A 14,413-nucleotide genomic window follows, 5' to 3' on the forward strand; every position below is an offset into this window, starting at 1 on the left:
ACTGGGGGGAAGGCAATGGGACCCCAGTGGGATGTGGTCAGGGGACTGGGGGGGGGTGATGGGACTGGGGGGTGGCAGGACCTTAGTGGGACCACGTGATGGGACTGGGGGGAGGCGAATGGACCCCCGTGGGAGGGGGCGATGGGACTAGGGGGGGGTGGCGGGACCCCAGTGGGATGGGGTGATGGGACTGGGGGGCGATGCAACTGGGGGGGGCAATGGGACCCCAGTGGGAGAGGGGGGATAGAACTGGGGGGGTCGATGGGACCCCAGTGGAAGGGGGTGACGGGACTGGGGGGGTAATGGGACCCCAGTGGGATGGGCTAATGGGACTGGGGGGGTGGTGGGAGCCCACTGGAGGGGGTGATGGGACTGGGGGGGCGATGGGACGCCAGTGGGAGGGGTTCATGGGATTGGGGGGGGGGGGGGGGTGGCGGGACCCCAGTGGGATGGGGTCAGGGGACTGGGGGGCGATGGAACTGGGGGGGGGCAATGGGACCCCAGTGGGAGGGGGGGATGGGACTGGGGGGGGCGATGGGACCCCAGTGGGAGGGGGTGAGGGGACAGGGAGGGGAGGGGCGATTGGACCCCCCCATGCTGGTCAATGCCGGTGTGACCGGTCCCCCCCCCCAGGCCGGGCCCACGCTGGCCCCGCGGCTCCTTCCCGCCGCGCCCGGAGCGCTTTGCCCGCCGCACCCCGACACCCGGCGCCACCGTTCCGGGGGAGGGGAGGGGGGGGGGGGGGCACCCCCCCTTTTATCGCCGGTCCCGGTGTGTGTGTGTGTGTGTCACGGCCCGGGGGGGGGGGGGGGGTGTCGGGGAGCGGAACAGGAGGGTGCGGGGCGGAAGGGGAGGAAGCGGAAGGGCGGGAAGCGGCCGGGGAAGGAAGCGGAACCCGCGCGTCGCCGGGCGCGTGTTTCCGGGGGGGACGCTCTGCGCGGTGGCACCGGCCCGTCCCGGCGGCGGAGATGGCGGCGGGCGGCGGCGGCGGCGGGCGGCGCTGAGGGGAGGAGGAGGAGAAGGAGGAGGAGGAGGAGGAGAAGAAGGAGAAGAAGAAGAAGGAGGAGGAAGAAGGAGGAAGAGGAGGCCATGGAGGGCGGCGGGGGGAAGCCCAGCCTGCAGGTGGTTTACCAGGCCGTGCAGGCCCTTTACCACGACCCGGACCCCAGCGGCAAGGAGCGGGCGAGCTGTTGGCTGGGCGAGCTCCAGCGATCGGTGAGGCCTCGGGGGTGGGGAGGGTCCGGCCCGGTGGGGGGAGGCCCTGGCTCCGCTCCCCGGGGCCGCTGAGGGGGGTGGGGGGGGTGTTTGTGTTGGGGGGGTCCGGTCTCTTTCCCAGGGGAGGCCCGGCCCCGGGCAGCGTCCTCCGCCCCCCCCCCCCCCCCCCCCTTTTCGGTCGTCGTTCTGACGGGCCTGGCGGGGCCTCGGGGTGGCGGGGGAACACTGAGGGGGGGCGTTCCAACTGGGGGTCACCCCAATAGCGAGTCACTCAAACTGGGGGTCATCCCAACAGGGAGTCACTCAAACTGGGGGTCATCCCAACAGGGGGTCACCCCAACAAAGAGTAACCCCAACTGGGGGCCTTCCCAACCCGGGGGGGGGGCCATCCCAACTGGGGGGGATCACCCCAACTCGGGGGGATCACCCCAACAGGAAGTAACCCGAACTGGGGGCCATCCCAACTGGGGGGGATCACCCCAACAGGGAGTCATTCAAACAGGGGGTCGTCCCAACTGGGGGTCACCCCAACAGGGAGTAACCCGAACTGGGGGCCATCCCAACTTGGGGGGGGGGGGTTTACCCCAACTGGGGTTCATCCCAGCTGGGGGGGATCACCCCAACAGGGAGTCACTCAAACTGGGGGCCATCCCAGCTGGGGTTCATCCCAACTGGGGGGGATCACCCCAACAGGGAGTCACCCGAACTGGGGGCTATCCCAACTGGGGGGAGGGGTTTACCCCAACTGGGGTTCATCCCAACCAGGGGCCATCCCAACTGGGGAGGATCACCCCAACAGGGAGTCACCCAAACTGGGGGCCATCCCAACCCGGGGGGGGGTGGTTTACTCCAACTGGGGTTCATCCCAATTGGGGGGGATTACCCCAACTGGGATTCATCCCAACTGGGGGTCACCCCAACAGGGAGTAACCCGAACTGGAGGCCTTCCCAACCCGGGAGGAGGTTACTCCAACTGGGATTCATCCCAACTGGGGGTTACCCCAACAGGGACTAAGCCAAACTGGGATTCATCCCAACTGGGGGGGACCACCCCAATAGGGACTAAGCCAAACTAGGGTTCATCCCAACTGGGGGGGACCACCCCAACAGGGAGTAAGCCAAACTGGGGGCCATCCCAACCAGGGGGATTACCCCAACAAGGGGTCATCCCAGCGGGGGGGGTCACCCCAGATGCCATCTGGCATCGCCCTCCCGGCCTGGTGTCGGATGTGAAGCCCCGTTTCTTCCCTTCTGAACCCTTGAAGTAATTTCTTTCTCCCCAAACTTTAGCCTTGTGGCTCGGTTTGGGAGTCAGCGTGTGCTCTCTGGCCTCGTGTTGTCCTGGTGGAGACGGATCTGGTCCCTCTTGGTGGTTGGTCTGGGGGTGATTTAGTTTCCTCTCCCCCCCCGAAGCCCATCCTTTCTCCCTCTGTGTGGGCGCGTCGCTCTCTGTGCAGCTCCAGCGCCTTTGGTGGCTCTGTTTTATGTGGTTTTACTCTGCTTTTCCCCCAAAATCTTCAGTGGACGCCGACGCCTTCCCAGGAATGGAATCACAGAATGGTTTGGGTGGGAAGGGACCTTAAAGCCCATCCAGTTCCATCCAGGGACACCTCCCACCAGACCAGGTTGCTCCGAGCCCCCTCCAACCTGGCCTTGAACCCCTCCAGGGATGGGGCAGCCACAGCTTCTCTGGGCAACCTGGGCCAGGCTCTCACCACCCTCAGGGTGAAGAATTTCCTTCCCAGATCTCACCTAAATCTCCCCTTTTTCAGCTTAAAACCCTTCCCCCTCATCCTATGGCTCCCCTTCCTGATCCAGAGTCCCTCCCCAGCCTTCCTGGAGCCCCTTTAGGGGCTGGAAGGGGCTCTGAGGTCTCAGCTAGAAGGAGAATTCCTTTTATCTCTCCTGCTGTGACTCCTGGAGGGGGGGAGTCTCCCGTCCCCCTCGCTACCCTCTCCATCTCAAAGCCTGAATCCCATGGAGTAGAATTCCTCCCGTGCCCTCCCAAGCTCCCTTCAGCTCCATCGCCTTCCCACGGGCTGGTAAATCCTTACACCCTTTTTTATCACGAACTCGTGTTTTTCCCCACTTTGTTTTGTTTTTTGGGTGGTTTTTTTGTTTTGTTTTGTTTTTCTCCAATTTACTGGAGCGCGCGGCGCGGGGCGAGAGTTTGCAGCAGCGTTTCTTCCCGCGGCGATTCCGCTGAGCCAGGGGAGCCCCGTTGATCGGGTGTGTGTGGAATTAAGTGGCCACTTTCCTTGTGTGCGCCCCCCCCTTCGCCCCCCCAGCCCCAGGATGGGGGTTTCCTCCTTCATTTTGAAGCCCTTGGGGCTGAATTTGGGTTCCGTGAAGGGGCTTGGACGCTGCTCCCAGCCCACGCTGCTTCTTTGATGGGTCCGAGCGCCGCGTTATGCCCTCGTTTCAGTTGAAAGGGGGAAATCACGATTTCAGGGGTGATGTCTCTGGCAGAAACAACCCAAATCGCTGTTTGCTCGGTTCCTGGCTGCCCGGTCCCTGCCCGAGGGCGCCAAGGGCAGTCGGAGGGGCTCCGGCTTCTGTGCTGTGTTAGTTAACGACGCCGCAATTAATCATAGAATCGTCCAGGTTGGAAGAGACCCTTGGGATCATCAAGTCCAACCATCTACCCTACTCTACAAAGTTCTCCCCTACACCATATCCCCCAACACCACATCTAAACGGCTCTTAAACACATCCAGGGATGGTGACTCAACCCCCTCCCTGGGCAGCCTGTTCCAATGCCCGACCACTCTTTCTGTGAAAAATTCTTTCCTAATGTTCAGTCTAAACCTACCCTGCTGGAGCTTGAAGCCGTTCCCTCTCGTTCTGTCATTAATTACCTGTGAGAAGAGACCAGCACCAACCTCTCTACAGTGTCCTTTCAAGTAGTTGTAGAGAGTGATGAGGTCTCCCCTCAGCCTCCTCTTCCTCAGACTAAACAGTCCCAGCTCCTTCAACCGCTCTTCATAGGATTTGTTTTCCAGGCCCTTCACCAGCTTCGTTGCCCTCCTCTGCACCCGCTCCAGCACCTCGATATCTCTCTTGGATTGAGGTGCCCAGAACTGGACACAATACTCCAGGTGTGGCCTCACCAGTGCTGAGTACAGGGGCACAATCACCTCCCTGCTTCTGCTGGCCACGCTATTTCTAATACAAGCCAGGATGCCGTTGGCTTTCTTGGCCACCTGGGCACACTGCCGGCTCATATTCAGCCGCTTGTCCATTAGAACCCCCAGGTCTCTTTCTTCCAGGCAGCTTTCCAGCCACACTTCCCCAAGCCTGTAGCGCTGCTTGGGGTTGTTGTGGCCCAAGTGCAGAACCTGGCACTTGCCCTTGTTGAAACTCATGCCATTGATGTTGGCCCAATGATCCAATCTATCTAGGTCTCTCAATGCAGGGGTGTGTGTGTGTGTGTGTGTGTTAGAGAATCGTTTCGCAACGTGCTTCAAGGAGTTCCTGGTGAGCCGTTGGGTCAGGGGGGAGAATGAGGGATGGGTGAGGGATGTGAGGGGATGAAGAAGATGGATTTCACCCAAACCCCAGGAGGCTGAAGGTGTGTTAGAGGCTTGGGCTGCGCTCTGGCTGCCTCTGCTCGGTACAAACTGCCCCATCCAAAGTGGAGCTTGAAGCGTTTGGGACTTATTTTGATTTTCTAATATCCCAACACCACCACCCCCCCCGCCGTAAGGATGGGATCTCTCTGCCTGTGGAAAGTCTTGGAGTTTGTTTTGCTCCGCTCTGGTTTCTTTGGGCTCTCACCTGTGTTATCCGGGTTGTTTTTGATGTAAATCCCAGGTTTCCTGATGTGGTTTTAGCCATTGTGCTCCCGGGAGGTGTCTCTCCGTCGCCAATCCCAGCCTTGTGGTGTAACTTGTGTGGAAGATGCCTACCTTTACCTTTGCACCAGCACAGGTTGGGGGCTGACCTGCTGGAGAGCAGCTCTGAGGAGAAAGACCTGGGAGTCCTGGTGGACAACAGGATGACCATGAGCCAGGAATGTGCCCTGGTGGCCAAGAAGGCCAATGGCATCCTGGGGGGCATCAAGAAGAGCGTGGCCAGCAGGTGGAGGGAGGTCATCCTCCCCCTCTGCTCTGCCCTGCCCTGGGGAGGCCACAGCTGGAGCACTGGGACCAGTTCTGGGCTCCCCAGTTCCAGAAGGACAGGGAACTGCTGGAGAGGGCACAGCAAAGGGCTACCAAGATGCTGAGGGGACTAGAACATCTCTCTGCTGAGGAAAGGCTGAGGGACTTGGGTCTGTTGAGTCTGGAGAAGAGCAGAGTGAGGGGGGATCTGCTCAACGCCTCTAAATACTTCAAGGGTGGGTGTCAGGAGGATGGGGCCAGTCTTTTTCCAGTGGTGCCCAGGGACAGGACAAGAGGGAACGGGCGCAAACTTGAACATAAGAAGTTCCATCTAAACACAAGGAGGACCTTGTTTGCTGTGAGGGTGTCAGAGCCCTGGAAGAGGCTGCCCAGAGAGGTGGTGGAGTCTCCTTCTCTGGAGACATTCCAAACCTACCTGGAGATGTTCCTGTGGGACCTGCTCTGGGTGACCCTGCTCTGGCAGAGGGTTGGACTAGGTGATCTCCAGAGGTCCCTTCCAACCCCACATCATTCTATGGTTCTGTGATACCAGACCTCTTAAATCATCTTCAAAGTCTTGTTGAGCAGAAGACTTGACCTTCAATGCTTTCCCTTTGCCTGAAGCTTTCTTGAGCTCACTGTGGTGATGTCCATTAGAACCGTCCTTTAAAAGCCTGTACAAGACCCTGGGGAGAGGCTCCTCAATAGCTGAGAGGGTTGGCCAACTGTCTTGGCTTGGGAATGACCACCTTGGGTGTATCGTACTTTGGAGGTACCACTTGACCAGAGAATGGAAATGGACGTCTCTTTGTTGGGAGGCCAGGGTGTAAGAGAAAAGCTTTGGGGCTGCCTTTCAAGTGTGAAGCCTCCCCTGTTTTCACAACTTAATGGCTCAAACCAGCCTTTAGTCTAAAAAAGGATCCATAAAATTGGAGGCTCCTTCAATTTGGAGCTTTTCTGGCTGGTGGTTAAGCTTCCATAACGCTGGAAGATCTGTCCTGCCAGTGATTCTTCTGCTGGCTGGGATTGAATGGACTGGAAGCTCCTTTTCCCCATGTTGGCTTTTCCGGAAAGACTTACTTGTCATTGATGGTTTCTGGCTGGAATGAGTGAAGTCTCGAGTCTTTCGGTGCCTCCTGTGTCTTCTGCTTGGTCAAAGCCAAGTGCAGATGTTCGGGGATGCTTCCTGCCACGCTCCACCAAATGATGGCAGCTCTCGAGGTGTCCGGCCAGTTCTTCGTCTCTTTGTCCAGCCCTCGTCCTTCCAAATCTGTGGTGTCCACTTCAGTTCCCCATCTCCACGATCTTCAGGGTCTCGTCAGCTGAACTGATGTTGCTTCTGGCAACAGGTGGGCCAGCTGGAGGAGTAGGTGGTGGGATTGGCCGTGTCCCTCAGGAGCTGTAACGTTACCTGCCGTAAGCTCCTTCCGTTATGGATGGTCGCTTTGTAGTACTGGGGCCAGAAGATGATGAGGTGCCAGCAAGAGGTCCTTCTGCGTGGGCTGGAGAACAGCTGAGGTATCCTCAGGGATGGTGACGGTCCCTTTTCTCTTGGAGATTCCTGGTGTGGACACACCGTGGTTTGGGGACCAGAGCCATGACTGGAGCTGGGGAGGTGGTTGTGCGCCAAGGCTGGTAGATGTGGCCTCCTACCTAAAATCCTCTCGGGCAGCACATCTTCTGAGCAGAAGAGGCGACGCTTCTTGGGTTTGAGAATCTTGTATGGTTTCCAACCTCCCGTTTGAGGTCCTTCTCAAACTTCCTTCTAGCTGCAAACCGCCCTGCTCTTCTTCTCTCCAGGAAGGACGCGTCTTGGTGGCGCCATCTCCACCCAACTCCAGGGATGAAGCTCTTCCCATCAAGGTTCTTGCATCAAGGCGGTGTAAGAGCTGGGATGGTGTCATCGTGAGCATGGGGCTGGAAGGGTTGATGTAGGTGTGGATGGTTTGGGCATGGGGCACTCGTTAAAAACCTTGGAAGAAGTTTTTTATTTATTTAAAACTTCCTACTTTGGTGCTTCGTTCATGAATCTTAAGGCTTCTGTAGGAGATGACCACCTCCAGCTGGTGATCTCCGTGATCTGGTTGCCACCAACGTGGCATCGGTCCTCTTCCCTCGCAGAAAACTGATGGATTTTCAGAAAGTCAACGGCAAAATGATGAAGAAGGCATTTGATGGTTTTGCAAATGTTTTCGATTGTGATCTTCTGGGGCTCTAAGGCTCCGAGTCATCTCTAAACCAACGCCTCCTCCTCTACCCGTTTGGTTAAAATTGAAAGAAATACTGCTTTTTTTTATGTGTGTGTGTGTGCGGAGAGGGCTTTTTCTTCGTGTGGAGAAGGTCCCCAGGCTTGCTTTCTTTGTGTCACTCGTCTCAGGCGTGTAAATGCCCAACTCGTGTTTCATCCCGGTGTTAAATGTCAAATTAACGTTTCTACGGCCCTTCTTTGGGTTGGGTTTGGGTTTTTAGCTGCCTCTAGAATCCGGGTGCCTCCGGAGAGAGCCCTTTGGGTGGGGATGTGAAGGTTGGTTGGGTTGATAAGGTCCTCGGGGGTGTCCCCTCTGTGTGGTGAAGGAGGAGGACGTTGTCACCCAATTCGTCATCACGGGTCTCTCTGGAAGCCCCGTTGGAGCTGAGTCTCCACGTGGGTGAAAACGAGGAAGGAGCCTTTATTTCCAGAACTTCCAGGTCAGGCTGGATTCCGCGCCTGCGGAGGAGCCGTGTCTGGCCCCCGTGGTACCCACGTGGTCTGGGTAGGAAGGCGATTTTGATGTAGAAACCCCAAATCCACAAGTCTTGGGGTGGTTTGGGGAGATCCTCCCTGCACGGTGCCGTGGTGCTGGTGCCTCCTTGTCCTCCCCACGAGCTGGTGCTCTGCAGGATGCTCTTAAATCCCTTTTTTAGCCGTCTGGTGGTCAACGCTAAGAACCTAAAATAAATCTCCTCTTGCAAATATTTTTCTCGTCGCGTGGTGTCGCGGACGGAGTGATCAACTTCGCTAATTAGAGTGAAGCAGTGAGACACTTATTAAGGTGAAACAGTGATTTGACAAAATCAGTAGTAAGTGCGATAAAACCGGTAGTAAATGCGATGGTGTTTTACGAGATTGGATGTCAAGGCACACTAATTTACTGCAGAGAGGAGGGGGTCAGACGGGCTGTCAGGGAGACCCCCCCCTCCCCCGTTGAGTCAGGAGGTTCAGAAAGGACCCCCTGGCCTTCTAAACATCTTCTCAGAGAGGAGTCTGGGTAGATCCAGTCCTGGTCCCAGACTTGGTCAACGGTTTACGTCGAAAGGATTATATACGCGCAGTCAATCCGTATGTATCGCTTAGCTAAGATTTCAAAGTTTATTGTGCTATAGAAACTCACCGAGAACCTGTTGCGGCAAGGAATCTCTCAACCTTTACCCCTCTACTCTGCGCTCGTGAGACCCCACCTGGAATACCGTGTCCAGCTTTGGAGTCCTCAACGCAGGAAGGACATGGACCTGTTGGAACGGGTCCAGCGGAGGGCCACGAAGATGATCAGAGGGATGGAGCACCTCCCCTATGAAGACAGGCTGAGAGAGCTGGGGTTGTTCAGCCTGGAGAAGAGAAGGCTCCGGGGAGACCTGAGAGCAGCCTTCCAATATCTGAAGGGAGCCTCCAGGAGAGCCGGAGAGGGACTCTTTGTCAGGAGATGTAGTGACAGGACAAGGGGTAATGGTTTTAAATTGGAAGAGGGGAGATTTAGATTAGATATTAGGAGGAAATTCTTTCCTGTGAGGGTGGTGAAGCACTGGAACAGGTTGCCCAGGGAAGTTGTGGATGCCCCATCCCTGGAAGTGTTTAAGGCCAGGCTGGATGGGGCTTTGAGCAACCTGGTCTGGTGGGAGGTGTCCCTGCCCATGGCAGAGGGGTGGCACTGGATGATCTTTAAGGTCCCTTCCAACTCTAACCATTCTATGATTCTATAACCTCAAGGAGTAGGACCTTAAGCGAGCGTCCCCACTCAAGGGGAGATCCTGGCGTGCAGCCCGCTGCCGTACAGGAGAGCTCCAAGGGCTCTTGGGCTGTCCACGATTTATAGAGTGAGATAATTGACCTGTAGTCATATTCTCACGGGAACAAAATTTCTAGGTCCCCACTCCAGACAGTGTTTTGACTGTGTCACCAGTCATCCCCCAAAGTCCAGGTGCAAGTTATCACAACTGACCACAGAATCACAGAACCTTCTTGGTCGGAAGGGACCTTTGAGATCATCGAGTCCAACCAACAAAAAAACCCAAAAAACCAAAACCAAAAACCCAAAAAAACCTATGACAAACCAAAACAAACACCCACACCCACACACCTCCCCACCCACAAGCAGGCACAACCCAACCATCTCGGGCACTAGAGCATGCCCTGAAGTGCCACGTCTACACGTTCCTTAAATACCTCCAGGCATGGCGACTCCACCACCTCCCTGGGCAGGCTGTTCCAGCGCCCGACCACCCTCTCAGGAAAGTAATTCTTCCTAATATCTAACCTAAACCTCCCCTGCCCCAACTTCAGACCATTTCCTCTGGTCCTGTCATTATTCCCTTGGGAGAAGAGGCCAACACCCACCTCTCTACACCCTCCTTTCAGGTAGTTGTAGAGGGCAATGAGGTCTCCCCTCAGGCTCCTCTTCTCCAAACTAAACATGCCCAGTTCCCTCAGCCTCTCCTCGTGTGACTTGTTCTGCAGACCCCTCACCAGCTTGGTGGCTCTCCTCTGGACACGCTCCAGCAGCTCCATGTCCTTCCTGGAGTGAGGGGCCCAGAACTGAACACAGCCCTCGAGGTGAGGCCTCACCAGTGCCCAGGACAGAGGCACCATCACTGCCCTGCTCCTGCTGGCCACGCTGTTCCTGACACAGGTCATGCTGGTGGCCTTCTTGGCCACCTGGGCACACTGCTGGCTCATGTTCAGCCGGCTGTCCACCAACACCCCCAGGTCCTTTTCTGCTGGGCAGCTTTCCAGCCACTCTGCCCCAAGCCCGTAGCGTTGCCCGGGGTTGGTGTGACCGATGTGATGTTGTGATGGCCGTGGTGGCCATGGCCCAAGCAGGAGCCGGGGAGGGGGGAAGGAAACTGGGGAGAGCGCACCGCCACACGTGGCCAGAAAAATTCCCCGAATAACGTTAACCTGAAATGCTCGGCTGCGCTTTTCTTACTAAGTATTACCCCGGGGTGGGTTTTTCCACCCCCCTTCCCCTATATATGGACTGGCAGCCCAGGTGATCCTGGTTGGAGCTGCCCGGGGGGGGCGTGAGATGAAATTTATTTAATTTCTGGAAGGCTTGATAACCGTTTCCCGACAGGCTGCAGTGAATTTGGCGCAGGCGGATAGCTTCTTTTCCTACCGCCGGTCGTTAGCCATCGCCAAACCGTTAAATAATTAGGTGATCTTTGTTGAATCGGGCGCCTTCCAGACGGGTTTGTGGCGGAGCTGGGGCTTCCTTGAGCTTTGATTTTTTTGGGTCCTTTTTGGTAGAATCTCGATACACGCTTTCGTGCCGAGTCCCCCTTTTTTTTTTGCCGCCGCCTCCGGAATTGTTCAATTCTGAACCGGCGGAAAAAATAGGTGCCCGTTAATAACAGCGGAGAAAGTTGTTTTTTTTTTTTTAATAGGAGCCGCAGAGGGTCTGGTGTGATTCTAACTATTCATTAGAATTAATTAGCTGTTATTTCCTTTCTTAAGAAGGGCTTTTTGTTTATTACTGGCTTGGGAGTTACCTGGTGCGAGTATAAATAAATCCTCGGGGACGTTTCCGTCAGAAACCCGTCCAAATTTTTTTGAAGTTTTTACAGGCGAGTTGGAGGGAATGGCTTTTTTTTTTTTTTTTTTTTTTTTTGGTTCTTTTTTTGTTCTTTTTTTCCCCCTGGGATTTCTGTTCCTCTCGGCAGCTTCAGGTGGATGGAGAACGTTAACGTCCCCCCGTACCAGAGACTGGGATCGCCGCCGGGATTTTTTGCTTTATAAAGTGCGTTTATTAAAAGGCAAAGGGACAGAATCCTTTGTACTGCAGGTGATTTTAATAGGTTTAATTTATTTAATCATTCCTTTTGGACCTGGATAAACTTATATATATATATATATATTTATGTAAAGTCCTCTGTGGTGGTTGCGGGGTCACGCCTTGCTGACCGTTAACCATTAAAAATTAGAAATATCCGCCATCCTCCGGTCCCGTGACCTTACTTTCTATCAGGGGTAGCTTTCTGGAGTCCAATGGAGTGATTTTCCTTAGCGATTATGGTGCTAGAAAAGACAGTTTTGGGGGTGTTGGATGTGGGCAGCCCCTTCCCCCCTGCCTGGCCGTGGCAGCTCTCGGGGTGCAGGTCCGAGGAGGGGGGGTGGGTGGCCGGGTGTGAATCCCCACGCCACGGGGCGGGTCGTTTGGATTGATTAATCCAAGCTTAAGTAGGTGCGGAAATTCAGATTTCAGGCGTTTAGGAAAAATAAAGGCTTCATTTTCATTTTAAATTTAAAAAAAAAAACAAAAAACCAAAAAACCAAAAACCAAACCCAAATGATCTTAGCAAAACTAAAAGGCTTTGCGGATGTTTCAGGAAAGGAAAAGGATTTTATTGATCGTCCGAGTCCTCTGAAGATCTCGTTCCTTAACAGGAGACCCCGAATCCAAGGGTTTTCTTCCCAAGCCGTGCTGTGCTGGTGGCCCCTGCCGTCCCTTGGTGGGGTTTGGTGACGCTTGGTGGCTTCCCTTCCCTACCTGGCTTTTTTGTCCCACCAAACCCTGGGCACTCGGTGCCTCAGCGGGTCACAACGGTGCCGGGGGGGTTAAAGGGCTTATCCCCCCGTGGCATCTCGGCGAGGGTGGCACCAGGGTCTGCCCGGTGGTGCCCACCGGCTCCTCTGGCTCTCCCAGCCCTCTCCTCCTAGCTTCTGGTCTTCTACCAGCCAGGTGGCCACTGGGCAGATGACGGTTGCCCTCCTTGCTTGTCTCTTCTCCGAGCTCTTGTGGTTGGACTCCATGATCTCAAAGGTCCCTTCCAACCAAGAAGATTCTGGGATTTTCTTGGGCGCAGCCGTGGTCTGCTGGGGAGTCTCTGGTCCCAGTCACTGCTCCCAGTGGCTTCAGCCCTGCAATTCCATGTGGTTATTTTGATCTGGGGAGACCTTTCTCCAACCCTCCTTTTCCCCATTTCTCCCTCGCTGGGCTCTCTCCGGGTTTAGGCGCAGAAATTATCCGCCTTAGGCCCCCCCCCCCCCAAAAAAAAGTCTCTTTTATTGCTCTTTACTGCGAGGACGGGCATCAGCTCCGCTCTCCTGGAGGGATGGTGGTACCCGAGCTTCTCTGTGGTGGGAGCTGATCTCCTCGTTCAGCGCATCATGGGGGGGCATCACCTTCGTTAGCCGGCCCCCGCCACCCGAGCGGTGACGGCCACGCGGCGTGGCCTCTCCTGGGGACGTTTATAGGAGTGTTTATGGGGAGAGGATGCGTTTTCATCTGTGGGGGAGTTTGGGCTTTCTCCTGCCGGTCCCCGCTGGGTTTGCCCCCTGCCCGCTCGCTGACGGAGCCCCGGTTTCCCTCCAGGTCCACGCCTGGGAGATCTCGGACCAGCTGCTGCAGATCCGTCAGGATGTGGAGTCCTGCTACTTCGCGGCCCAGACCATGAAGATGAAGATCCAGACTTCCTTCTACGAACTCCCCACCGACTCCCACGCTTCCTTACGGGACTCCCTGCTCTCCCACATCCAGAACTTGAAAGACCTGTCGCCGGTCATCGTCACCCAGGTGGGCGCCGGCTGGGGTTGGGGGGTGGCAGGAGCTGCTCCGTCGATGCCTCTGGGCGAGGAAGGGTCCGAGGCTGCTCCCGGTAGAAAATCCTGGACTTTTCAGTCCTAATTTGCTGTTGGGAGCCGGGCTGGTGGCCAGGCTGGTGTCACAGCCCTTCCTTAGAGAAATCACCAACTTTTGGGGGGGGGGGGAGAAGAATAGATGCTGCAGGTCACGCTCCTCCAGCTTTTTGTCACCTCTGAGACAAAGCCCTCGGTCTCCCTCGGTTGCTTTTCCTCCAACACGGAGAAGGTCGATGCCTCCCAGTACGGGACCGTTTGCCCTCCTTCGTTATTTGGGTGCTTTACTTAAATCGATTACTTTATAGTTTGCTGTTTGGGGTGGCTGAGAGGAGGAAGAGCAGCTCCTGGGTTTTTCCCTGTGCTCTGAAACGGAGAAAAAACATCGATGTGCCCAGAAATATTTATTTTAATAAATAAAAACTCCTTGGGCAATTCTCCCAAGGCGCTGGCGTGCTCTCGGAAACCCCTCTGTTTTCCCTTCAGCATTCCCCTTATCCCGTTATTCCCAGGCAGAGGGGATGTCTGACGCCACGCAGACGGAGGCGAGGGTGCCTTTTTCACCCCCTAAAATAACCCGGGGGGAGAACATCACCCCGAGGGTGGCCTTTCTGCGCTTAACCGCGGGGATGTTGGCGATTAATGTCCCGCCGGGCGCGGGTCCGACGGTCGCAGCGTCTTTTCTCTCCCCTGTTTTTTGGGCAGATTTTATCAGTCACCGCACTTAGCTGTGTTTTTTGTGTTCTTTTTATTATTTTTTCCCCTCTCCTCTTCCCCTTTCAGCTGGCTTTAGCAATAGCAGACCTTGCCCTGCAAATGGCTTCTTGGAAAGGCTGCGTACAAACACTGGTCGAAAAGTAAGTCATCGCTTACGTCGTTAAAACTCGAAATCGTTCCCGGAGTAAACGTGGAGCGGGTTGGACCCGCGCGGTCCAAAGAGGCACGAAGCAGCTCACGGCCCGATGGTTGTTTTTTGTTTTGGGTTTTTTTTTTTTTTCTTTCTGGATGAATAATTTAAAGCGTTTGGGCTGATGGCGGGGGGAGGTGGGGCTGTCTGTGGCTCTGGGTAACGGAGAGGCCGTGGACACGGCTCTCTGAGCCTCAGCGATTTCCCTCATCCCTGCTTTTGTTGGGTGATGATCCCGTGGTACTTCCGTAGTGGGAGGGAACGTGATCTGTCTGGGTGGTGGCACTTAGAACCATAGAATGGTTTGGGTGGGAAGGAACCTTAAAGCCCCCCCAGTGCCACCCCTGGCCCTGGGCAGGGACA

General features: G+C 55.9%; 1 protein-coding gene across 6 annotated transcripts in view; it reads left to right on the plus strand.

The window, feature by feature from the left end:
• Nucleotides 1-1,089: 1,089 nt before the first annotated feature.
• Nucleotides 1,090-14,413, plus strand: part of TNPO3 (transportin 3) — a 43,373-nt gene continuing 30,049 nt past the window's right edge. For all 6 annotated transcript variants that reach the window (XM_074166400.1, XM_074166416.1, XM_074166440.1 and 3 more), the window contains exons 1-3: nt 1,090-1,215; nt 12,881-13,081; nt 13,927-14,000. In XM_074166400.1, coding sequence (XP_074022501.1) covers nt 1,090-1,215; nt 12,881-13,081; nt 13,927-14,000 — 401 coding nt within the window. The remainder of the gene's footprint in view (nt 1,216-12,880; nt 13,082-13,926; nt 14,001-14,413) is intronic.

The sequence above is a fragment of the Numenius arquata genome, chromosome 2 (assembly GCF_964106895.1).
Source record: "Numenius arquata chromosome 2, bNumArq3.hap1.1, whole genome shotgun sequence".
Taxonomy (NCBI): domain Eukaryota; kingdom Metazoa; phylum Chordata; class Aves; order Charadriiformes; family Scolopacidae; genus Numenius; species Numenius arquata.